At 57.9% G+C, this 25,604-nt stretch overlaps 1 protein-coding gene across 3 annotated transcripts in view; it reads right to left on the bottom strand.

Moving 5' to 3' along the window:
- Window positions 1-25,604, bottom strand: part of NSD2 (nuclear receptor binding SET domain protein 2) — a 71,052-nt gene that overhangs the window by 14,075 nt on the left and 31,373 nt on the right. For 2 of the 3 annotated variants that reach the window (XM_040966401.1, XM_040966402.1), the window contains 6 exons: window positions 18,092-18,258; window positions 16,723-17,163; window positions 10,794-10,938; window positions 8,909-9,021; window positions 6,691-6,772; window positions 4,694-4,818 (listed from right to left, as the gene is read on the bottom strand). In XM_040966401.1, the coding sequence (XP_040822335.1) occupies window positions 4,694-4,818; window positions 6,691-6,772; window positions 8,909-9,021; window positions 10,794-10,938; window positions 16,723-17,163; window positions 18,092-18,258 (1,073 nt within the window). Of the gene's footprint in view, window positions 1-2,354; window positions 2,666-4,693; window positions 4,819-6,690; window positions 6,773-8,908; window positions 9,022-10,793; window positions 10,939-16,722; window positions 17,164-18,091; window positions 18,259-25,604 lie in introns of those variants that run through there. The other variant, XM_040966403.1, reaches the window with a different exon arrangement.

Below are 25,604 nucleotides of genomic sequence, written 5' to 3'. Positions count from 1 at the left end.
TGGCCGGAGGGAGAGCTCCCAGCTCTGACGGCGTGCCCAGCAGTGACTGTCCTGCGGGCACTGTGCTGGGGAAGGGCTGTGACTTCACTACCGTCTGCTGTCCACCTGCACGGGTGACCAGCAGACTCCTGCCCCATCTCAGCTACTTGTTGCACACACAATTTGCCTAGGTGACAGAAAGGCAACCCAAGTGGACCCAAGCTGTCCGGTGGGCTGCTGACAGCCGCACCACAGCCTTCCCCGCCAGGGCCGCCCCACGCCCGCCAGCCTACAGCAGAAAGTTGACACACCGCACCCCTCGTCTCCTCACATCCAGCTTCCATCTCCAGGAGCAAAGAGCAATTTCTACCATCCCAGTTAAAACCTGATTTCTTTGGCCCAAAGTTTGAAAACCTATTAGAGGAGTTCGTCTGCTTTTCTAAAACAGAAACAAGCCAGCCCAACTTGCAGCATCGGCCTAGCCTTCCGCACGGGCCTGGCTCAGACTCGCCATCCCGGAGACCGGCAGCTGTCATCAGCCATGGCGGCCTGGCGTGAAAGCGACAGATGCTGACACTTTCCGCTGGTCCCAAGCTCAATGCACACACGAGCACGTCAGAACTCGTGCAGAGATGGAGACCAAGAGAGCCCACCCGCCCAGGGGCACCAGGCTCAATCCCCACTGCCTGGCAGGCGGGAGCTGCGCCCTCAGAGAGGCCCAGGGACCCAGGGCGCTGTCTGCCGGACTCTGGGGGCCTCCTGCCAAGGGCACTTCTTCATCACTGGTAAGTCAGACACACCAAGGGCGCCCCTCAGGACACCCCATGACAGACTCCTGCAGATGTCACACCCCTCAGCTCCGGACGCTGCCCTGGAGACGGGAGACAGGAAGCTGCCACTGACACTCTAGAGCCCACGCACTGCTTCCTGCGCCGCTCCAGCTGGTGACACGTCCCCACCCATGCAGCCCTCCTGCACTGTCGCCGCCTCTGACCAGCAGCCCAGCCCCCAGCGCCAGTGTGAATCACGTTACACGCAGGCACCACGGCCCCTGCAGCCGGGGCGTTGTGCACGCCAGCCACGAGAACTCCCACCAGCCACAACAACTCCCACGTGCGGCCTGCACAGGCCCACGTGGTACCCTGAGGAGCGCTCAGCTCCACTCACATCACCATCAGGGGACACAACCAGCCACAGCTCTCCCCCAGCGGCCCCTCGGGGGATTCCAACCACATGCACAACCGCTCGCCAGGACGGCTGGCACCTCAGACTCAGATAAGCTCTCCCTTCTCATCACCTCGAGGCCACAGCACCACCCTGTAAGACTGCAGTTAAGAGGGACACATCCCAACCACAGGCAGTCCAGTGGCCTCAAGGCCACAGTGACCGCTGCCAGCTTCACCAAGGACTCCAAGGCCTTGTCCCCAGCAAGTCCACTACAGCATGGGGAGCCCGTGACATTCCTGTCAGCACACACTCAGCCCACCTGGGCACCAGGAAAGCCGTGCAGCCCTCACCCCGCCTCACCACATCCCTGACACTGACTGGGCCACCCCTTGGATGCCAGCTGGTCACTCCCATTAAGGACAGGCGCAGGCACCGCGGGCTTGCCTGTGGGCGGTTAGCAGCTGGCCACCCACTCTAATTCCCACACTGCTGGCTTCTCACCAAAGGCCGTTCAAGTTGGTCTTTACTGGGAGTGCCCCCTGCTAAACCAGAGCCATTTCCCAACTTTCGAAGTAGCGATCTTTTTGTTTTGTTTTAAAGAACCTAAGATCCAGCCAAGCTCTTTCATGTCCTGACAGTGCAAGGCAGATGGCTCTGGGGCCTGGGAGCCCTGTCCCTCCGAAAGCAGAGCAGAGCCAGGGTGGCAGCTCAGCGCTCAGCCCCAAGTTGGCACCCTCATGCTGTGCACTTGCACACCTGGCACAGGCCACAGCCTAACTCACACTGGGGGTTCGATGCAGGCATGGGCACCATGACAGTGAGCAGTGAGGCTGAGCTGGGACATTCGTCACCACTAAGACGCCCGAGAGGCCGAGGGCACAGGGGCTGTCCTCGCTGTGCGAACACGCAGGCACCAGGCCACCCCGAAGCAGGACCAACGTGACGGCTGAAGTTCTATGACACAGCAGAGCGCCTTACGTGGCGCCACCGGCTCACAAGGATCCTACAAATGGTACTCGACCTAAAAACCGACTCTCTCTAACCCTTAGCAGAACTGCTCAGGAAAAGAATCAAAAGTCTCCCTGCCTCTTATGTGGGGCAGAGAGCAACTGGCAAGTCCTTCATGGCACAGATGCCGACAGGCCCAACCCGAGGGGACCCCCACCTCCACGGGGCCACCCCGAGGGAGGCACCAGCTCCCCGACTTGAACTCTACGTTGACCACTGGCGTATGAATGTGTTTCTATCATGAAATGAATGTGACTGATTAAATGGCCTTATTAGGTATCTTACCTTGGTCTTAAAATTTGTTATCTGCTTTCTTCCTTGCATGTGTCTATTAATACCAGTAAAAACAGATTATCACACATCTTCATAACATGACTGTGACAGAATGCCACTGAGTGTGCGCGACGAGACACGGCCTGCCGCGGACATCTTGCAATGCCACAGCCTGTTAAGTGCAGCACAGGGCAGCTGAGTTCAAGTCCAACTTGGCTGGTGTGGGCTCCCATAAAAGCTGTTACCAGTGAAGGCGAGAAAAATAAGAATTTGCTCTACTAAGGGAATAAGAAATGAAGTTACAAACACATCACATTGACCCCTCACGGCCTCGTCATGCAGTCTGCTTTCCAGTGACGTAGCAGCACGTGGCATACGTGTTTCAATAGAAATTTTATTTATCACATACACATTTTTCATCAAGAATTTAAACTACAAGATGGCCTAAAGGGTCTTGAAATAGAAACTTTATGAAAACCCCTTATTCCAATCACGTGTGATGAAAGGAAGGAGTGAGACATGCACAGGGTGGCCCCAACAAGGAGCCGGTCTGGGCCCCCAGCGGCAGCCCACGGCCACCGCCCGTGGGTGCGAGCCAGGCCCAGCGGCCCCAGGCTGCCCAGCGCACTTGGCCCTGACACCAGGTCTGTTAGGGAGCACGGACACCCACTGTGGGGTCTAGGCGTCATCTTGCAAAGGTACACGGCGTGTGGCTAGAACGGGTTTAATACGTAATATAAATGCATTTCACGAGATGCCAGCCAACGCTCGGGCTCTGAGGGGCTAGAGCAGTCTCCGCCACACTCCTCCCCGAGGCTCCGGGCCAGCACAGAGGTCTCCGACACCACGCCGCTGGCCGGCTCCTCCAAGCCGTCACGGTCAGAGAACACACAGGCCTTGAGCAGCCCGCGTTCTCCTTTGCATCTCGATGGCGTCAAGTGAAACCTCAGCTGGATACATGAACCAACACAGGATGTAGGAAAAATTCATCAAAAACTTTTCCAAATAAAACCGCCAAGTGAAGTGAAAAGGCCTCCAGGACCCTATTCTTAGTACTGGAGTTACAGACCACCTTGTCTGCTCTTCTAGGGTAACTGCCTCAATTTACAGGGGGAAGGAAGACGCTCTCTGTCCAGGAGGCTCCTGGGGACTCCCTGAGGAACTCCATGTCCAACTGTACAGCCTCATCATGGACATGCCCCAGGCCAGCAGGTGCCCCAGCCCCTGCCCACAGCTGGGGACCCAAGTCCCTTGGAGGATGGGCTGGGCTGACACCGGGGCCAAGGAGCACAGCCCAGGCCACAGAGCTCTCCAGGTGCCTCGCTGACAGCCCAGGTCCCACCTCTGAGTGCAGAAAGATATGAGGGAGGCACCTCAGTCCGCGGGGGACCACGGGTCGAGAAGCCCAGGCACACTCCAGCCCAGTGCAGGAAGGGGCCAGCCATCCCTGCCTCACTTCTCTAGTCAAAAAAAAAAAAAAAGCAAAAAACAAAAAACAGCCCAAAGTTATCGCCAGCTCATGAATAGAAAAATAGGATTCACTTCTACAGTGAGGAAAATAGAATCACAGGGAACAAAGAAATCAAAACTTGGATATCAACTTCATCAGGCGGTCCCTATAGTCAGGAAGCCAGCATGCGTCCTGCCGCTTTGTTCTCGGCAAGGACCTGCCCGCAGTGCCTCCCGGGTGCCAGGGGCGGCTGGCGGGCCTGCCTAGCTCTCAAGTTGTTGCCACAGACATTCCAGAAGACAGGGGACGTGCTGCGATGGTAGCGCTAATTCACCTCAACAAAGAATGTGCCAGAATTTAAAGGCCCCAAAACCTGGGTGGGTCCAAAGCCACTCACTACTGGAGGACCAAGGACCAGCTGGCTCCTGCCAAGCCTCGGCCCAGGAGCACGGGAGCCAGGTGTGCGTGCCCCGGCCCCTGCCGTCCCAGGGCATCGCAGCCAGCCGCGGCCAGCCTCAGGCTTCCGCTGAGCAGGACGGTGGGAGGGCTGGGCCAGACACACTCCAGGACAGAGCTCTACAAGAAGCAGGCTGCACACACTTACACACACTGTGCACTTGCAGGCTGGCATGGCCCAGTCACCTGCCAGCGTACTGCTCTCAGTTCCTCGGCGGCAGACGGGCAGTAGACCCAGCACTGCTACGCTGACGGACACCAGTGTAAGGAGACGTTACTGTCGGGCCGTTACTCACACCACAACTTGGCTACTCCATGGCCTGTGGAATGCCATGGCTATCATTATTATGATTATTTTACCTCATTCTCAGTTAAGGATGCAGAAGGAGACGAACTTTTGCTAAACCCAAGAGCTGAAGACGCTGCTGCAGAGGCCCGGCTCCGCTTCTTCAGTGGTTTGCATGCGTCAGACAGATTTTTCGTTGCTGTTGAAAGAGAAGAGTTGATTATCAAGTTTGGGCTCTCACATCCTCAGTGTCTCCACTGCTCTAAAATCACTCCTCCACTACACACTGGCCCACACTGGACACCCTGCGTGCCCGCCTGCTCACACACGCCTGCACGGCGGAGGCTCATCCGGTCACTCAACCGGCGCCCGCTCGACGCCGAGCTCTCCCGCGTCTCTAACAAGGCCGCGCTGGGACCACAAGGTCAGAATCCCAAGCAGCCCCGTGCAGCACCAGACACCCGGTCCACACTCACATTCCTCCTCTGTGTGTGTAAGCCAAACGCTGATTATTCATTCTTGCATCTTAAGTACCCCTGACGACAGCCCTGCTGTGGCTCCCCGTGGTTGCTTTACAGGCCTACCCACCGCCCAAGTTCCTTGCTTCCCTGGAGCCTCCCCAGCCTGCCACACACTGGTTCATCAAAGCTGGCTGCGAGCACAGGGGCCAAGGCCATCGTGGGTGAGGGTGCGCTCCTGAAGCGGTGTTCCCGTCCACCTGGAGCAGCGCCTGCCTCTGCCAGGGGCAGGCCTCGCCTGCACACAGTGCAGAGGCAGCGGGAGAGCCCTCTGCTTTCGACTCAGTTTACCTGGGTGAGAAGCAGCACTCACAGCAAGCGGCCTCCCAGGCCCCTCCACCCGCTGCCTGGGACAGGACTTCCTTCTCAAGGTGGACACACCAAGACCCCCTCAGAGACCATGCGAAGACCTGAGTCTGTCCTCCTGCTGTGGGGGTGCTCCTCACACTCACGAGAGCAAGACTCGGGCAGGACTAAGCACCCCAGAGCACTCACACGGGCCTGGGTGGGACTAAGCACCCCAGAGCACTCACACGGGGCCTGGGTGGGACTAAGCATCCCAGAGCACTCACACGGGGCCTGGGCAGGACTAAGTACTGCACCCACAGCACTCACACGGGGCCTGGGCAGGACTAAGTACCCCACAGCACTCACACGGGGCCTGGGCAGGACTAAGTACCCCACAGCACTCACACGGGGCCTGGGCAGGACTAAGCACCCCACAGCACTCACACGGGGCCTGGGCAGGACTAAGTACCCCACAGCACTCACACGGGGCCTGGGCAGGACTAAGTACCCCACAGCACTCACACGGGGCCTGGGCAGGACTAAGCACCCCACAGCACTCACACGGGGCCTGGGCAGGACTAAGTACCCCACAGCACTCACACGGGGCCTGGGCAGGACTAAGCACCCCACAGCACTCACACGGGGCCTGGGCAGGACTAAGTACCCCACAGCACTCACACGGGGCCTGGGCAGGACTAAGCACTGCACCCACAGCACTCACACGGGGCCTGGGCAGGACTAAGCACTGCACCCACAGCACTCACACGGGGCCTGGGCAGGACTAAGTACCCCACAGCACTCACACGGGGCCTGGGCAGGACTAAGTACCCCACAGCACTCACTCGGGGCCTGGGCAGGACTAAGTACCCCACAGCACTCACACGGGGCCTGGGCAGGACTAAGTACCCCACAGCACTCACACGGGGCCTGGGTAGGACTAAGCACTCCACAGCACTCACACGGGGCCTGGGCAGGACTAAGCACTCCACAGCACTCACACGGGGCCTGGGCAGGACTAAGTACCCCACAGCACTCACAGGGGCATCTATGGAGCAAAGCCTGACCCGGTACGTTCAGCTCACTCCTCAGGTGAAAACCAGTGGGAAATAGGTTGAATACAAGTGTGCTAAATTCCTAAGACAACTTACACACTTCAAGCTTTCTTTTCAACTGTAGGACCCCCTCTTCTCCGAGCTCCGGAAGGTTCCTGAGAGTGACCGCCGGCACTGCCCCGTCCACCCTGCCCAGCACGGCCAGTACATTACCTGCCTGGCTCTTGAGTGAGGAGGCCATCTCCACGGCCTTGTAGGAGCCTGTCCTGGCTGTTTTGTCGGCTAGTGTGTCTCTCTGTAATAGAAAACAGAGAGCGAGGAGAGCCAGCCTCCCTGTGTTGGCACACACAGGTGGCTGCCAATGTGCCCCCAGGGCAGCCGCCGGCCCAGCCGCCCCAGAGCCTGCTCGTCATCCGCGTCGCACTGTGCTGGCAGCCTGTGCTCCTGGGAAGGCTGTGCAGCACCACCTCCTCTGCTTTCTGCTCAATCCGAACCCAAGGACAGACTAGGAAACCTGCTTCTGCAAGTCCTTCTGCTCAAGAGGTCTCCCAGTCGGAAGTGACCGTGAGGGCGGGCACCCGGGCGAGCAGACAGCTTCTCTGCCTGTGGGACCACCTGAGTCCTGGTTGCTCCCCTTCTGATCCAGCACCCTGTTTAATACGCATGGGAAAGCAGAAGAGGACAGCTCAAGTGCTTGGGGCCCATACACCCAGGAGAGGAAGCTCCTAGCTTCAGATCGGCTCAACTCCTGCCATTAAGGCCATTTGGGGAGTGAACCAACAGATGGAAGATCTTTCTCTCCTCTCTGTAACCCTGCTTTTGAAATAAATAAATCTTTAAAGAAAGTTTTAACTGGGCCCAGTGTGGTAGACTAGTGGCTAAAGTCCTTGCCTTCCATGCACTGGAATCCCGTATGGGTGCCAGTTCTAATCCTGGCTGCTACACTTCCCACGCAAGTCCCTGCTGTGACCTGGGAAAGCAGTCCAGCACGGCCCAAAGCCTTGGGACCCTGCACCCGTGTGGGAGACCTGGACTCCTGGCTCCTGACTTTGGATTGGCTCAGCTCTGGCCATTGTGGCCACTTGGGGAGTGAATCAGAAGACATAAGATCTTCCTCTCTGTCTCTCCTTCTCTCTGTACATCCGACTTTCTAATAAAAATAAATCTTTTTAAAAAAATTTCAGTTCAGTGGCCCAGGAGGACGTGCTGCCCGCGGCTGGCCTGCCCTTCAGGAGAGCAGGCGTGCGCTCACCCCTCTGAGAGCAAGGCAAGTGACCCCGCATGCTCACCAGCCAACAGAGGCTCGGTGGGCCCTGCCTGCCCTGAGGTAAGCCCCCTGGGTAGCCCCAGATCCCACACTGGAGCACTGGCTGCTCCACCCCCACCCAGCTCCCTGCTAACGTGCCTGGGGGGCAGCAGGCGATGGCCAGGCACCAGGCCCCGTCTCGGGCACATGGCGGGCCTCCTGGCCAGGTCTGGCTGGTAAGGCTACTTGAGGACAAACCAGGGGACAGAAAAGCTCTCTCTCCCATCTCCTCCACCATCACTCAGTTTTAAATCAATCAAAAAATAAAATAAAATAAAAAATCAAACAAGATCCTGGCTGCACAGCCCTTGGCACACGACCCCTGTAGACCGCTCAGAGCAGAGGACTCCGGGGTGGCCTGGGGGGCCCTACGCTCTCCACTATCCCCACTGCTCCCTGGCTGCCCAATGGGAACCCACACGTCAGAGCAGCCGACCCAAGTGGGGAGCTGCTAGGAGCCCACCGCGGCACCTCCTGGGAGCTGCGGGCCTCAGTGACCCAGCTCAACTTCACCTGGCTTACTCCCGCCCCCCCAGCTGAGAGCAGGTGCCAGCAGGCGACTCTGGGAATGGGGGGGAGGCGGCCTGCTTCCCCGACACTGCAGATGACATGGCCACACTGCAGCAGCACGTGTCTGCCTGTGTTCTGCAGAAGTACCAACACAGAACTTTCTTCCTGAGAAGGTGGTAACCGTGACCAGCCTACGGAAGCCACCACTGCACGATGTCAACTCGAATGTAAAGACCAAGTCTGCTTCCAGCCCCCTGGGCATGCACCCCCAGGAAGGGCTCAAGCCTCTGCACACTCACACATCTCATGCTGGACACGACGGTGCACTGGGTCTTTGGGTCTACGGCCCTGGGCACAGGCGTACCCCTCAGAAGTGGGGGCCTGTGCTTGGGCTGCCCCCTTGCTCCATCAGACAGGCCTGCCAGCCACTGGAGCTCACACCAGAGCCACAGGGTCACACCAGCTGATGGAGCTCAGCAAACCATTGCCAGCTGGTCACTGGCATGCAACACGTGTGTCTCCAGCAGTTCATTTCCTGGCCAGTTCACTGTGCACACTGGAGAAGCAGCTGCCAGCGCGTGCAGCCGAGGGGACAGCCCGGCTTGGCACCCTTACCTTTCGGAGGCCAGGCTTATCTGCCCGCAGTCTCTTCCTGGGCGTGTCCTCAGCGTCCTCTGCAGTGTCCGAGGGCCTCCTTGGGTGGCTTCTTTTCTTCCCATTTAAGGTACCTGGGCGTGGGGGACGGGGCAGGGTCTGAACAGCTGGTGACACGGTGGCCCGGCCCGTCTCGCACAGGCACTGCAACACGGTCTCTCACAATTCTAATGTCCTGTAGCCTTAAATCTGAATCTGTGTATCTTAAATAATCTTTTTCTAACATTCAAAGACTAGTAGCATTTAAACTGCCTTTAAAAGCATACAGCTCATAGCTCTTCATGGTTCCCTCGAGTCACTTCCCTGCCACACAGCATCTCCCTAACGGCTCTCCCACTGCTCATGGCACTGTGCCCGCAACACCCACCCCTCCAGTCTGCAGGTGCACCAGCAGGCCTGACCTACAAAGCTGAGGGTGGCCCTGGGCAGGTGCTGCCAACACAAGCCAGCCATTTGTCTGCACAACGGCTTCACAGAGGTCAGGCTCCACCAGCCCCATCATCTTCACCCAGAGCACCATGCATGTCTTCAGCCAGGCCTTAGGCTCCCGAAGAGATGTCAGCTGGGCCCTCACCATGCTTGCCCTGGCAGACAGACAACCTTAGGGAGGGGCCAGCCAAGTAACAAACAATGGGGTCCACTGAGCTGTCCACCGGCCTGAGCCCTAGAACCTCTGCCCACCACACTACCAGAGTCTGCCAGCAGCGTGTCCCTCCGCGCCTGGACTGCCTGCAGCAGGGCGATCCAACATGTCACAGAATGAGGCAGAGCTTCACTGTTCTACCATGACCCTAAACGAGGTTGGTGACAGACAGGATGCCGTCTGGGCCGTCAACAGCATGGTTATGCAGAACGTTAGACCAGCCTGTGGGCCCAGCCCTGCCGACAGCCGAAGGGGCACGCCCACGCCGCCTCTGGGAATGCCCACTTCAGCCTTAGGCAAGTCAGTCGCTGATCATGAAGAGGCAAACTTTTGACTTTCAAAGAAAGTACACAATCCCTAAAGATCCTTGCTATTCTAAATTACAGTATTTGCAGCAAGCATGGCATAACTGAACAAAATCAAAATTAAGAATAATTAGATAGCTGATACAGCAAACTAGAAAACCCTGAGTCAGGACAACAACACCGAGGGAACAGGGCACGCAGGTGAGCCCGGCCGGGATGGAGCGCACGGGGCACTCCCAGGCAGTCTGGGCATGCTGTCCAGCTACCTGTCTTCCAACACTTCGGGTCTCACCTCCGCACAACTCACAGATGAATTCTGATCATTTGTGTTTGGATTCATCTCTTATTTTTACACTGACGTGTCCACTCGGCACAGTGGTGAGTCACGGCGTGGGTGCCTGCACCCACCCAGTGTCTGCTTCCTGCTAATGACCACACTGGGGCCACCCACGGGAGACACAACTCTGTGGGCACGAGAGGGACCCAGACTATTTCTGACCCTCTGCCTTTCCAACACAGTGGAAGTCAACTCTCATCCCACGCATGCCGTCTGACAGCCCTCACCATGACTACACGCGTGCTCCAGGTGTCACAGCAGGAAGCCTAAAGCAGAGTGGCAGCATAAACCCAAGGGGAACCCTGCCAGCTGCTCCCCCTGCATGTGCTCAAGCAGACGCGCAGCGCACTGTGCCGACTCTTTCTAGCCACCCCCCCCCCGGGGCTACAGATGCCAAATCTGACCCCACAAGTCACTGACAGACCCCAGGCCTTAAAACGGCCTTCCCCTCCCCCTGACAGCCCCCAGGCCCAGAGACCACGGAGCCTGGCTTTTGGGGGCAGACTGAGGGAGTCAGCCACGGTGCACGGCGTGGAGGAGCCAGCCCAGGGCGACACTCACCGGGATCGTCTCCAGGTGCAGCCGAGGTCACGAGGGCAAACTTGGTGTTGTAGCGAGCCTTCTGCTTCTCACTGAGCATGTCCCACTGGGACCCCAGCAGCTCCTCAATCTCCTCCCCTGAGGCCTCCGGGTGCTCCGCCACCACCTGAGCAGACAGGAGGGCTGGGGTCAGAGGACCAGGCCCAGGGACACTAGGACAGCTAGCGCATGAGCATGGCAGCCTCCACACAGGCAGCGCCTGCTGCACTTCACGACAGTGAGCACGACTGTCACATTCGTGTCAACACGGGATCAAGAACGCCAGGAGCTAGCCCCACTCCCCCGGGCCGCTGAGCTCCAAGTCAGGGAGAGCAGGCCCCTGCAAGCGCTGCTGGGCCGGGACACCCCCCAGGACTTGTGGGTCCGCCCCGAGTGGGTGAGCTCGAGGCCCAGCCGTACATCCAACCTGCAAGCACCAGGCAGTTCAAGGCCCTGCCACTGTGGTATGCCTTGGCCCTTGCCCAGCCTGCTTGTGGTGGGCACCTGGCGAGACTCTCTTTCCATCCCTGCTCTTCACGCCCCTGCCCCTTGAAGTGAGTGAATCTCCTAAGAGTTTCTTCCTTGGAAAAGTGAAGATGGGGTCAGCTTCGTGGGGGAGTAGCTTAAGCCTCCGCCTGTGGTGCCGGCATCCCTTACGGCTGCCCCACTTAGAATTCACCTCCTTGATAATGGCCTGCTGAAGCAGCAAGACGGCCCGAGTCCTGGGCCCCTGCACCCATGTGGGAGACCCGGAAGAGGCTCCTGGCCGCAAGCTGGCCCAGTTCCAGCTGCTGTAGCTATCTGGGGAGAGAAGCAGGGGACTGGAAAATATTTCTCTCTGCTAACCTGCCTTTCAAATAAAAATGAATCTTTAAAAAAGAGAAAAAGCAACCTACCATCCAACACAGACAAGCCCTACTCGTAAGACGGTCACCTCACACATCCAGCCTCCTGCTGCACCCCTTCCCCTCCAGCCACACGGCACCCCTTCCCCCTGCAAGGCTACGCTGCACCTGTCTCCCCGGCGACCACCACCATCATACTGGGCACCCCAGCCTCACACAGGCCCTCCGGGGTGCAGGCTGGCTGTTGCTTAACTGCCTCCAGCTCTTCCTCCTTGTCTGACCACTCCACACAGCACACCCATGGATGCCTCCAGCCTCCTTCTCTCAGCCACCCCTGCCCAGTACCTCCACACCTCTCTCACCAATGTGCGGGCAGCATGAACTGTCTCTGAGATCCCCAAATCCCCTTTGAGGCTAGCCTTGCACGTGGCCCCAACCCCACCCCAAGGGTCAGGCAGTGCTGTGGTGCAGCAGGTGAGTCCACTGAGGCAATGCCAGCATCCCACACAGGCAGGTTTGAGTCCCAGTTACTCCGCTCCCCATCCAGCTCCCTGCTAGTGCAGAGAACGGCTTATGTCCTGGAGTCCCTGCACTCCACGGGAGACCAGAGGAAGCTCCTGGCTTCAAGTGGCAGTGCGGCCCTCTGCATGAAGCTCTGTCCTCTACCTTCCAAGTAAATAAGCACAGCTTTCTATTTGTAAGAACTAATATCTTCTAGTGAAGAAATAAAACAGCAAAGGCCACTGTGAATACTGGATGCCAGTTCACACAGTGACACACTGGATCTGTCAGCCAAGCGGAGGCCTCGGCATGGCTATCTCCTCTTTCTGTACACAGAACACCAAATGCCACAGCTCAGAGCCGTCACTACAGCCCCAAGCACCTCTCAGCAGTGCTGGGGATCCAACTCCCAGACTGGGCAGAGCCAGCTGTGTCCCCAGTGCCATGGGCCGCCCGGGGGCAGCAGGCAGACACTGGCATCCCCCATGGGCTGCGGAAAGTCCAGCACTCTGCTGGCGCTCGTGTCTGTCACCGTGACGGGACCGGGGGAGCTCCTGGCTTCCGCCTGCCCCGCTCGTGGCTGCTATGGCCACTCGGGCAGTAAACCAACAGCTGCCCGTGCTCACTCACTCTTTGCCACTCTGCCTTTCAAATAAATCAATCTTTAAAAAAATAAATAAGTAAAAAAGAAGAAAAAATAGCAGCAGGCGCCTGGCAAGACAAGGGAGTGAGAAATGTGCCTGAGAATCCTCGCTCTGTGGTGGGCCGGGAGGACGGCGCGGCTGGCAACCCTGTCCACAGGTCCCCGTGCTGTAAGGGGGCAGCGCCCCCCGCCGGCAGCTCCCTGAGCCTGCACCACTTTCCCAGTGCACACACACTGGGAGGCCACTGCCACAGCAACCCACACAGAGCCCAGGAGTAAACCAGGCTGGGGCGCCAGCACAGGGCATCCCCCCAGGGGTCTCACTGCAAGCCCACCCACGGCTGCTGTCTCCAGGTCTAAGCTCTGAGGTGCCAGCGTGATGATTCAGTTGGCTAATCCTCACCTATAGGTGCCGGCATGCTATAGGGGCTGCGCTTTCTGTCCCAGCAGCCCCACTTCCCATCCAGCTCCCTGCCTGTGGCCTGGGAAAGCAGTCGAGGACGGCCCAGAGCCTTGGGATCCTGCACCCGCGTGGGGGACCCAGAAGAGGCTCCTGGCTTCAGATCAGCTCAGACTTGGCTCTTGTGGCCACTTGGGGAGTGAGCCAGTGGATGGAAGATCTTTTTCTGTTTCTCCTTTCTGTAAATCTGCTTTTCCAATAAAAACAAATAAATCTTAAAAGGAGAAACAAGCTAAGCTTTGAGGTCATGTATAACATGAACATGACACAGGCACTCATCCAACACTAATGTATCTAAAAACCGGTATTAGGGAAAAGACTGTAATCACCACAAATTCAGGCCCATGTTCTAAGAAAACCGCGTTATGACCGAAAGACCAGCATCACAGCAGACATGCACACAGCACTCACACAGGGACCAGTAACATCTCCAGCTCCTTAACCTTGACAGTTTCTTTTTTTAGAAAACTGTTTATTTCTATTTTATTTGGAAGGCAGAGTTACAGAAAGAAGAGACACACACGGAGACGCCGCAAGTGGCCACAATGGCCGGGGCTGGCTAAGCCTGGGGTGCGGGACCCCTCCAGGTCTCCCACCTGAGCACCCCGCACTGCTCTCCCGGGAGCACGGGAGCTAGAGCAACTGGGACTTGAGCCAGCGCTGGTCCACAAGCCAGGGCCTGCACACCCGGCAGAGCTGGCACATGGGCCAGGGCCTGCACAGCACCTGCGGCCTGCCCTGCAGAGCTGTTGTGCAGCACCCCTGGCTGACACACTTTGCACAGCCTCTCAGTGTTGAACAATTTGGTGCCTCCTCAGACGCAGAGGGGAGACCCCGAGATGGAAAGGACGCACACTGCGCGTTCCACTGGGTAGCATCAAACCTCCCCAGGGCAGGGGGCACCTCTCCCTAAATACCCGAGACCCCCACAGGCAGCTCCCAGGTCACAGACGGCCACCGGCTGTATATCTATGTTCATGTTCTCACACACAGCCCTCCCATTTTACAGTTGCTTATTTATTCAAATGGCACGGGGCAGCACTGTGCCTCAGCAAATTTAGCCTCCACCTGCAAGGCCAGCATCTCCTATGATCACTGGTTCAAGTCCAGGCTGCTCCATTCAGATCCAGCTCCCTGCCTGTGTCCTGGAGAAGCAGCGGAGGACAGCCCCTGGCTTCAGCCTGCCCTAGCCAGGCTGTCATGTGGGGTCTGAATCTCTGTGCCTCTCCTTCCGTCATGGCTTTTTGGTTACACATGTGCAAAGAAATAAGTTTTATTTGTGAAGTAAACAAGGGAATGTAAAAAGAAGGAAAGGGAGATAGTAGGGAAACTGGGCATCCCGCTAATGGGCCACAGCTCCACTCGTGGGCATGAGAACCAGGGAGTGGGCCTAGTAGGGAAACTGGGCACCCCGCTAATGGGCCACAGCTCCCACAGTTGAACAACACTAGTACCCAGGGCTGGGGCAGGCGTGGCTGGACAGGCAGTGGCACCCACCAGCATGAGTGTGGCCTGGATAGTGGGGTCACTTGGGATGAGCTAGGATCCAACACCCGCGGGTCTGTATGAGAGCTCAACGGATGCAGGGAAGACGGGACCAATCTGTTGCTTGTGCAGAAATGGGCTGGGGGAGAGCCAGGTGGTAGTTACTGGGGTCAGCCAACTAGGCTACAGTTCCCGCTGGTAAATGTGGAGCCAAGTGTGTGGTGGACAGGGTGAGGCTGGGCCACCGCATCCACGGGTTTGCGTATGAGCTGGGGCTGGGGACAGGTCTGATAGGTGACTAGGTGAATCTGTGTAAAAGTTGATGTGAGTGGTGGACGAAGACGGACCCCGGACTGGCTGGCACACGTAGCAGTCAGCTCTGGGGTCACCTCTGCTCCCCTCACCCCAAATGGACCGCTGCACTCAGAATGCCAACCACAGTGACAATCATAGGAGCTGTGCGCTGACCGTGGGGTACATGGGTCACAACTGGGCCTGCTCGGGTGCTGGAGCCTGTGAGGTGGACGGCACGCCCAGAAGCACATCGGGACATGACAGCCAGTTCATCGAGGCCTGCAGAGGACGTCCAGGACCACGGAGGGCAGGACAAACTGCACAGCTCTCCCGGTGAAGTTTTGACAGCAAGTATCTGGGGGAGCAGAGACCCTAAGGTGGACTGTGTCAGCCAGTGGGCCTTGGGAGGACTTCCCCAAGCTTGGAACAACAAAATCAACACCTCAGAACTACCGAACCTGCTTGGGCAGTGCCCTCAGAACAGGCTCCACACTGGGGACCCTGGGATGACCGTAAGTGGCCGTCCCCCACCCCTGGGTGCTGCCGTGGTTAGGCTGCTGGGAGTGGTCCTCTCCCCTGCTCTCCTCTTCCCCAGATACAGGGAGAAAAGGAGATTGGAGGCAGCTGTCTCATCCACGCTTCCCTATTCCTCGATCCTCCCCACCCTAATTGGTGGTCCACATGGCCATGCATCCTTCTCAACTATAGAAACATCATCCAAAATAAAGTAAATTATTATTGAAGAACTTTAAATTTTAAAAACAGAAAGCGCCGTGGAAGGGGAAAGCAGCGTGGTGTCTCCTGAGTTAGACTCACTCCACCCTGTAATAAATGAAATGTGACACACATGAGCAGAGCGACCGGGAGGAGAGCAAGTCTCCAAGCACAGCCGTGGCTGGAGGACCAAGGCAGGGCCCAGGACGGCATCTGGGTCTTGCACCTGCTAAGGCCCACCACCCTTCACGGAGGAAGGGACCCATTTTACCAAAAGCCCTTTGTCTACCCATCGTGTGTACCCCGATCCACCGCAACAGTCTCCTAACACAAAGCCAGCCCTGCCGCCCTGAGCCTCCCAGTTCCTCCCACTGTCCCTCCCACTGCCTGCAGGATGTCGCTGGCCCTCAGGGCCGGGGTGCCTGCCAGGACCCACGCTCTCACTGGTCTCAACTGCCCACGGCCCCGTCACCATGCCATGCTGCTGACGCAGAAACAGCTGCTGGTTAAACATTCATGACAGCGTCTATAAAATCAGCATCAGAACATTTAACCATGAGGGATTTAGGCTGCTATTCGGAAAATTCCCAAGCAAACGCAATCGAAAGGGGGAGTACAACAGAAAGCCAGAACCCAAAGTTCCAAGTCACAGTGAACTCTGCCAAACGTGGGGACCCGGTCCCCCACCTCCCCCTGTGTACCAGACTCCACATCTCACCAAGGCCGTGAGCAGCTTTCCCAGGCTCTCCCCGCAGGCCTGCAGGGAGCGCCAGCCACCATCTCACAGGCCGGTGTGCCACCCAGGGCAGCGGGGCGAGGCCCAGCTCCTGGCACCCTCCCAGGTGGCCCAGTGACCACCAGGGTGTCAGTACTGACTAGGCCGGGCGCAGCGTGGGCCAGGGACCCGCAGCCCCCGCCGACACCCGCAGCGCCCACGCACGCTCCTCCCACGAGGGCCTGACCACTGACCTCCTCCCGGTGCTTCTGACAGAAGACCAGAAACTGGGACGCCGTGTCTGCTCGCCTGCCTCGGGGGGCCGGGACCGAGGCCCTCTTCCTGCCAGGGGAAAGCCCCACTCCTCTCTTGGGGTCCGCCTCCGCCGGGTGCAGCGGGGGGCTGTGCGCGGAGCCAGGCCCCCGCTCGGACGCGGCAGGCGAGGGTCTGGCTCTCCGTCTCCTCTTCACGGCCTCCTCCCTCACACACGGCGGGGCTTCTCCCGCTGCGCCCAGCGGCTCCACCGCAAGGCCGGCTTCCTCGGCGACTCGCGGGTTGAGGTGAAGCTGGTCCCCCACGTACAGGAAGGTGAACTTGGCCTTGCGTTCCTCGACAGACATGCCTGCAGCCTGCTCGGCCTGGGCCATGCCCATTTCCCACTGCGCCCTCAGCTTCCCTGAAATGGGCTTCAAGAGCTGCGAAGAAAAAGATGGCCGAGCTCAGACACACTCCCGAGTCCTCTCACTCTTAAAAAGGCACGCTTCCAACTTCAGGTGAGCCCAAGGGCACAGGCTGACTTAGGTTTTGGATACAATTCAGTCCCACACAGTCACTTCACTGTTTCTTTAAACTAGCGATCCCAGGGCACCCGCATGAGCCAGTGGAACCTACCAGCCTGACGGGAATAAAGGGGTCACCAGACCAGGGACAGACCTGCCACACGCCGCCAGCACAGCCCGGCTGACGCTGGCTGATCCGGCTGACCTGGCTGATGCTGGCTGACCTTGGCTGACCCCGGCTGACCCGGCTGACCCTGGGCTGACCCGGCTGACACTGGCTGACCCAGCTGACCCTGCTTGACCCAGCTGACCTTGGCTGACCTTGGCTGACCTGGCTGACCCTGGCTGACCTTGGCTGACCCCGGCTGACCCGGCTGACACTGCTGACCCTGCTTGACCCAGCTGACCTTGGCTGACCTTGGCTGACCTGGCTGACCCTGGCTGACCTTGGCTGACCCGGCTGACCTTGGCTGACCCCGGCTGACCCGGCTGACACTGGCTGACCCAGCTGACCCTGCTTGACCCAGCTGACCTTGGCTGACCTTGGCTGACCCTGGCTGACCTTGGCTGACCTTGGCTGACCCGGCTGACCCTGGGCTGACCCGGCTGACACTGGCTGACCCAGCTGACCCTGCTTGACCCAGCTGACCTTGGCTGACCTGGCTGACCTTGGCTGACCCGGCTGACCTTGGCTGACCCCGGCTGACCTTGGCTGACCCCGGCTGACCCTGGTTGACCTGGCTGACCTTGGCTGACCCAGCAGACAGCACTTCAACTACAAATTCCAAACAATATATGACAAAAACTAAAACTGATCGGAAACTCTCCTGAAGGAGCGTGTTACCTTCATTTTCTCAGCTTTCGTGGGCGCCTGCTTGGCGCTCTCCTGGCACAACTTCTCAAACTGTTCTTCTCCTTGAAAAGCGACGAGGCTCTTTTCAAATATCCACGCCCTTTCTGGGGCGTCACCGAAGAACTGCACGTGGTACTGTCGCGTACTCTTCTTCTGACCTAGTTATTTAAAACAAAGCAGTAGAACAGGAAGTTAGAATTTGAGGGTGAATTTTGGCAAATCTAGCGCTACTCTGAAGTGGCCTGGTGCTCTGAGCATGTTAACCTGCTCGCCTCCATCATGCCACCCCGCCACTGCCAAGAGGGGGCAGGTGCAAGACACACGACCCAGGGCACACCTTCAGAGTACAGGCACGGGGCACACAGCAAGAAAACTGGCATCACACAGCCGCCAGCTACCCCACGGTCTCCAGGAGCAACTGGGATCACCGCGCAACCTCCAGGAGTCCACAGCTTCTCCAGCTCAGCTACAGGAAGCAGGGCCTGAAGCACAGCCAGACACGGCAGATGAGGAAAGATGGCTCGCCAGCAGGGAAGACAGGGAAAGCGCAGGGACCCCAGTCAAAACCAGGGACCAAGTGTACCAACCACTACAGGACACTTCCAGGAAAGCTGAAGCACACAACACGTCCCACCCCCAGCTAGCAGCCAACGACCAGCTGGCCCCGAGGCTGCAGACGGCCAGGTGTCCCCAGGGCATAAGGAGGGACCCAGTACGTGTGAGCACAGAACACACAGGAGCTCACAGCGCTGCAGGGCCGCAGACACCACAAAGCAAAACCCTACTCAGCTATGAAAAGGGAATGCAGGAAAAAAAAGCAGAGGTACTAGAAATTTAAAATCTGGGCCTAGCACAAAGGCTCAATCGGTTCGTCCTCCCCCTTCAAGCGTCAGGATCCCACATGGGCTCCAGTCAGTGCCCCACTGCTCCTTTTCCCATCCAGCTCCCTGCCTGTGGCCTGGGAAGGCAGTCGAGGAAGGTCCAAGGCCTGGGCACCCTGCACCCATGTGGGAGACCTGAAAGAAGCTCCTGACTCCCGGCTTCAGATCAGCTCAGCGGTGGCTGCTGCAGCCATTTGGGGAGTGAACCAATGGATGGAAGATCTTTCTCTGTGTCTCTCCTTCTCTCTGTAAATCTGCCTTTCCGATGAAAATTTTAAAAAGACAAGGATCACCATGGAAAACAGTCTTCCCCGCGAACACCCCAGGACAGGCCTCCCAGAAACAACAAAAGGTCCCCGGGGAGCTGCGGCAGACAGACAACACACACCCTAAAAGGCCAGCAGCCAGCGGACTCTGCAAAGAGACAGCACTGGCTTCCGAGGTGCAGCTGTGAAATACTAACCAGGGCATCAGCAAGCACAAGGGGCACCTGAGCTGCGTGCAGGTGAAACTGCCCACAGCGCTGGGCCGGCACCAGCTGCTCAGCTTCCGACTCAGATCCCATGGTGCACCTGGGAGGCAACGGCCCTGGCCAAGCACTTCAGCTCTCCCCTACCCCATGAGCCCGGGTGGGGTTCCCAGCTCCTCCTGGCTGCAGCCCAGCCAGGCCCGCCTGAGGAGGGAACAAAGGGTGGAGGATCTGTACCTGTGTGTGTCCATGGTTTTTCCAGATAAGATCTTTATGCAGCTTATGAACCTGGAGACACACTTGCCTAGAATGCCAGAAAACACACTCTAGCACAAAGGGAAAGCTAACCAACAAAGAGCTCAGCGTGAAACCTCAGAAAACAATGCAAGTTTCTCAGGAAAGTGTCTTAAAGAAACCTAAGGGGGGGCCTGGCATGATGGTTCAGTGGCTAAGCCCTCGCCTGCACGCTCCACTTCCCATCCAGCTCCCTGCCTGTGGCCTGGTAAGCAATCAATGATGGTTCAAAGTCTTGAGACCCTGCACCTGCATGGGAGACCAAGAACAAGCTCCTGGCTCCTGGCTTCAGATCAGCTCAGCTCTAGCCATTGAGGCCACTAGGGGAGTAAATCAGTAGCTGGAAGATGATCTTTCTGTGTCTCCTCCTTTCTGTATATCTGACTTTCCAATAAGAATAAATAAACCTTTACACACACACAAAGCAGCAAAGGGACCGGCACCATGGCACAGCAGGTAAACTGCTGACCGCAGTGTCAGCACTGCAAATGTGCACTGACTGCCAACATCTAACTCTAGATAATACAGAAGGGTTACAATAAAGCACAATGCAGAACATAAGTTGTTTTCTCCTTTAATATTTATACAAATTCATAAAAACACATAATTCACCAGCAGCAATGGCCTTAGGGGCCAGAGCCAGGAAATGAAGAACCCGGCCTTCATCTCGATCGTCACCGAGTAAGAAACCAACAGAACACATCTCAACGATACATTCCGGTGCCCACGGCCGGCAGGCGGGAACCAGGATCCTCTCACTCCTGCTGCGTCCCCGGGTCCTCCCGTGTCACACGAGCAGGGAGCTGGGAGCTGGCCCAGGCTCAGACACCAAAGACCCCAAACCACAGCAGTTACAGCGGGAACAGAGTGGCTCTGCGCCCACTCCAGGAGCCTGCCAGGACACACCTGGAGGCGGCAGGTGGCGCCGGCCGGGGAACCAGACTGAGTGTCCAGCACAGGCCTTCAGCCTAGCTCCGGCCTGTTGCTCGGTGCAGCAAAGCGCCGCCTCCTCTCGGCCTCCCCGTCACCCGCGGCATCCTGGGAGGGAGAACGTGTGGGAAGATGTTCACATCCACTCTCCAGGGCAAAGCAGCTTGCGCCCAGATATGCAAACCTCTGCTCCAGAAACACTCAAGATTCCAGAAGACACCAGGGGTTTATGGTTTGCACTCCACTGCTAAAGAGCTTCTGCTAGAAAGGAAAGTGTATCTAGACCAGGGGTGTGGAGCTGTGCCAGCAACCACCCGATCTGGCCCTAACCACGTGACCACAGGCAGGACTCGCAGTTCCATAATTTTTTTAAGATGTATTTCTTTTTATTAGGAAGTCAGGTTTATACAGAGAGACAGAGAGGAAGATCTTCCATCCGCTGGTTTACTCTCCAAGTGGGCAAAACAGCCAGAGCTGAATCAATCCAAAGCCAGGAGCCAGGAGCCTCTTCCTGTCTCCCACACGGGTGCAGGTGCCAGGCTTTGGGCCGTCCACTCCACTGCCTTCCCAGGCCACAGGCAGAGAGCTGCATGAGGAGTAGAATACCTGGGACACGAAACCAGCACCCATATGGGGCCCCAGCCCATGAAAGGCAAGGACTTTAGCCAATAGGCTACCACGCCAGGCCCACAATTCCCTAAATCTACTGCAGCCAGTGGCTCACCAATGATGTCACGAGTATCCAAATGACCCTTGGCAGAAAAAAGGCTCCCCCTTGTCCGCCCACTCACCCCAGCATCCTCCCAGGGAGGAACATCTGTGCAGCACATACAATGACTCGCATCGTGTTTGTTTTCTTCATACAGGAAAGTAACAGAAGCAAAACGCTCCACCCTGACCCCATGGCCTCTGTGAGGTCTCCCTACCCAGAGACGAGCTGACAACCCAACTTCACTGCCCAGGGTCACCCTTCACTAAGACTCTCCAGCTTCTCTGAAAGAGCCACAGAGAGGAGGGGAAGGGACAGAGATCTTCCTTCCAGGGGTTCACTCTCCAAACGGCCACAGTGGCAGGGACTGGCCCAGGCTGAGTCCAGGAGACGGAAACTCCTGGGTCTCCCATGGGTGGCATGGGTCCACTTGAGCTTTCCTGATGAGAGCAGAGCTGCCGAGACCCCAATCGACACGCCACCAACGGTGCTGGCACCCGAGGCAGGGCGTCACCCTGCACACCAGTCCCTTTACAGGTATTTCTGAGGCAGCTGAGTTTGATTCTGGGCCAGGAGGCAACTATCTCACACTTTAAGCACACAAATACCATTAGCAAGAGTCCTGCTTTCCCATGCCCGTTTCTTTTCTTTTTTTTTTTTTTTTAAGATTTATTTATTTATTGGAAAGTCAGATATACAGAGAGGAGGAGAGACAGAGAAGAAGATCCTGTGTCCGATGATTCACTCCCCAAGTGAACACAACAGCCGGTACTGTGCCGATCCGAAGCCAGGAGCCAGGAACCTCTTCCGGGTCTCCCACACGAGTGCAGGGTCCCAAAGCTTTGGGCCGTCCTCAACTGCTTTCCCAGGTCACAAGCAGGGAGCTGGATGGGAAGTGGAGCTGCTGAGATTAGAATCGGCGCCCATATGGGATCCCGGCGCATTCAAGGCGAGGACTTTAGCCACTAGGCCACACCGCTAGGCCCCCATGCCCATTTCTGAGGCTAAGTGCTCGTCCTGCTCTCCTAACCCTGGCTTCCACTAAGGCTCCTGGTGCCCAATTCCTCCCGCCACAGCTCACCAGGCCACCTGGGGCCCTGGCCATCTGCTCTAAACAGAGCCAACACCTTCCTCCTGAGTCGGTGGAGCCACTGAGTTGACCAGAGCCACTAAGGCTGGCCAACAGGAGACACAAAAGACACAGCCTCTCCGGTGGGAGGGAGGCCAACAAGAGGCAGACACGGGCAGGCTGCTGCCCGCATGGAGGCTGGGCCCTGGGCAGCAGGCCTAGAGAGGCCTCAGTGCTGGGGAGGGTGGGAGCAACGGAGAAGACCCCCGAGAGGCCAGGAAAAGGACAGCCTTGAGTGGGAAGGGGCACGAACACCACACGCCTCTCAGCACCTCACAGGAGGAGCAAAAACTAAACACCTTGATTCACATCACGCACACAAGCCTGCACAACAGCAGATTACCTTAGATCTTAGCAAATACAGCAATGAAATCTAATTCATCGAATAAAGTTGAGCGTCTGCATGGAAGCCCACGTACTAACTCTTCACCTGCAGTCCTGGCACCCCAACGTGGCACTAGTGTCCCAGCGGCCCCGCGTCCCTTCCAGCTCCCTGCCTGTGACCTGGGAAAGCAGTCCAGGACGGCCCAAAGCCATCCACTCAGGATGGACCCTGCACCCACGTGGGATACCTGGAAGAGGCTCCTGGATCCTGGCTTCCAACTGACTCAGCTCTGCCCATTGCGGCCACTTGGGCAGTGAACCAGTGGATGGAAGATCTCTCTCTCTCCTTCTCTATAAATATGTCTTTGTAATAAAAATAAATAAATCTTTAAACACACACACACACACACAGCTCCCACTTGACAAGCCCTGAGCCCTGGCACCTGTGACACACACGGGGAAACAGCTGCCAGGACCTGGTGGCTCCCTCATGTGGAGTCCTGGGTGTGGGACATGGGACAGCGAGTGGCCCCTGGGGTTCTCAGAACGTCCTTGTTGCAGGGTTGGCACTCCATTTGCAGTCCGTCTGCTCATGCCCACTAGGGCTCCTCCGCTGCAGAGGCGCACCATGGGGCTACAGCACAGGGCTAGGCTGGCAGAGCAGCTGCCACCCGCCAGGGTGTGGCTCTGGGCTCCGTTCCGATCTGAGTCTCACCACAGCTCGAGGTCAAGAGGGGAAGGGACTGTTTCCCATGACAATGGCTCAGGAGACAGCTAGAGTGCCACTGCCAGGCAGGAGCCAAGCTGTCCAGAGGGCAGGTGCTGACACCCAGAGCGACAGACCTTGGAGGGAGGGGACAGCAGTGCTGGGCCCTGCCCTGACCAACAAACAGAAAGCAAAGCCAACAAGAAACTGTTTCAGACACACACAAGCATTAACACTTGACACCGCTGTGACTGAGACTAGCAGTGGGGACAGCTCCCAGCTCCCTGCTCCCAGCTCCCCGCTCCCAGCTCCCCTGCTCCCAGCTCCCCTGCTCCCAGCTCCCCTGCTCCCAGCGCCCCTGCTCCCAGCTCCCCTGCTCCCAGCGCCCCTGCTCCCAGCTCCCCGCTCCCAGCGCCCCTGCTCCCAGCACCCCTGCTCCCAGCGCCCCTGCTCCCAGCGCCCTGCTCCCAGCTCCCCTGCTCCCCTGCTCCCAGCTCCCAGCACCCCTGCTCCCAGCGCCCCTGCTCCCAGCGCCCTGCTCCCAGCTCCCCTGCTCCCAGCGCCCTGCTCCCCGCTCCCAGCTCCCCTGCTCCCAGCACCCCTGCTCCCAGCGCCCCTGCTCCCAGCACCCCTGCTCCCAGCGCCCCTGCTCCCAGCTCCCAGTGCCCTGCTCCCAGCGCCCTGCTCCCAGCGCCCCTGCTCCCAGCTCCCTGCTCCCAGCTCCCCGCTCCCAGCGCCCTGCACCCAGCGCCGACCCTGTGTGCAGCTGAGCTGTGTGTGTTTCCTCCAACGCCGACACAACATGCAGCTGAACCTCTCTAGGGCCTGCCGTGGGCTCGGCAGGCACTGTTAGCATCACACCCTCACCGTCCACACGGAAAAACAGAAGCTGAGACGACCAGCCTACCCACGGGCCCTGGAAGGCTGGCCATGCAGAGCCCATGCCTCCACTGCAAGGAACATGATGCCACCATCAGCAGGAGTGGCACCCCAGTGTCGAGCGAAGGACCGAGTCAAGGACCACAGAAGGCACCTGGCTCCTCCTCTTAATATCTACACATCACACTAAAATGAAATAAGCATGTATACTTCATACATGAATTCACACGCAGGGGATCTCCACCTGCAATGCCAGCATGCCCTGTGAGCAGCGATTCAAGCCCCGGCTGCTCCACCTCTGATCCGGCTCTCTGCTGACTGGCCTGAGGAAACAGCAGAGGACGGCCAAAGTCCTTGGGCACTGCGCCTGCCAAAGACCTGGAGGGGCCTCGGCCTGCACTGGTCCAGCTCCAGCTCTAACAGTCACTGAGAACTGAACCAAAGAAAAGCCTTTCTCACTTCCTCTCCTTCAAGCAAAATAAATCAAACTCAGTCAAAAAAAAAAAATCCAACAGCATCAGAAGGTCAAGGTGGCTTCTTCAACAACAACTAGGTCAGATTAGGCACACACCCAATGTGCCTTGCACACTGCACTTCCTACACACCCAATATCCCCTCACACACTGGATTAACAGGTAATACACCCAATGTCTCTCACAAACTGCATTAACTAGTCAACACGCACCCAATGTCCCCTTGCACACTGGATTAACTAGCTAACACACCAAATGACCCATCTTACACTGGATTAACTAGTAACACACGCTCAACATCACTCACATACTGGATTAACCAGCTAATACAGCACCTTGTGTCCTCACACACTGCATTAACTAGGTCAGGCAGCACCTCGTGCCCTCACACACACAGGACTAACTAGGTCAGGCAGCACCTCGTCCCGTCGCACACACACAGGACTAACTAGGTCAGGCAGCACCTCGTCCCGTCGCACACACACAGGACTAACTAGGTCAGGCAGGACCTCATGCCCTTACACACACACAGGACTAACTAGGTCAGGCAGCACCTCGTGCCCTCACACACACACACAGGACTAACCAGGTCAAGCAGCACCTTGTCCCCGCACACACACAGGACTAACTAGGTCAGGCAGGACCTCGTCCCGTCGCACACACACAGGACTAACTAGGTCAGGCAGGACCTCGTCCCCTCGCACACACAC

The sequence above is a fragment of the Ochotona curzoniae genome, unplaced genomic scaffold (assembly GCF_017591425.1).
Source record: "Ochotona curzoniae isolate NIBS_2020 unplaced genomic scaffold, NIBS_Ocur_1.0 scaffold_4505, whole genome shotgun sequence".
Classification (NCBI taxonomy): Eukaryota; Metazoa; Chordata; class Mammalia; order Lagomorpha; family Ochotonidae; genus Ochotona; species Ochotona curzoniae.
Note: the sequence above shows the minus strand (reverse complement) of the source record. Positions and strands in the feature narration are given on the sequence as shown.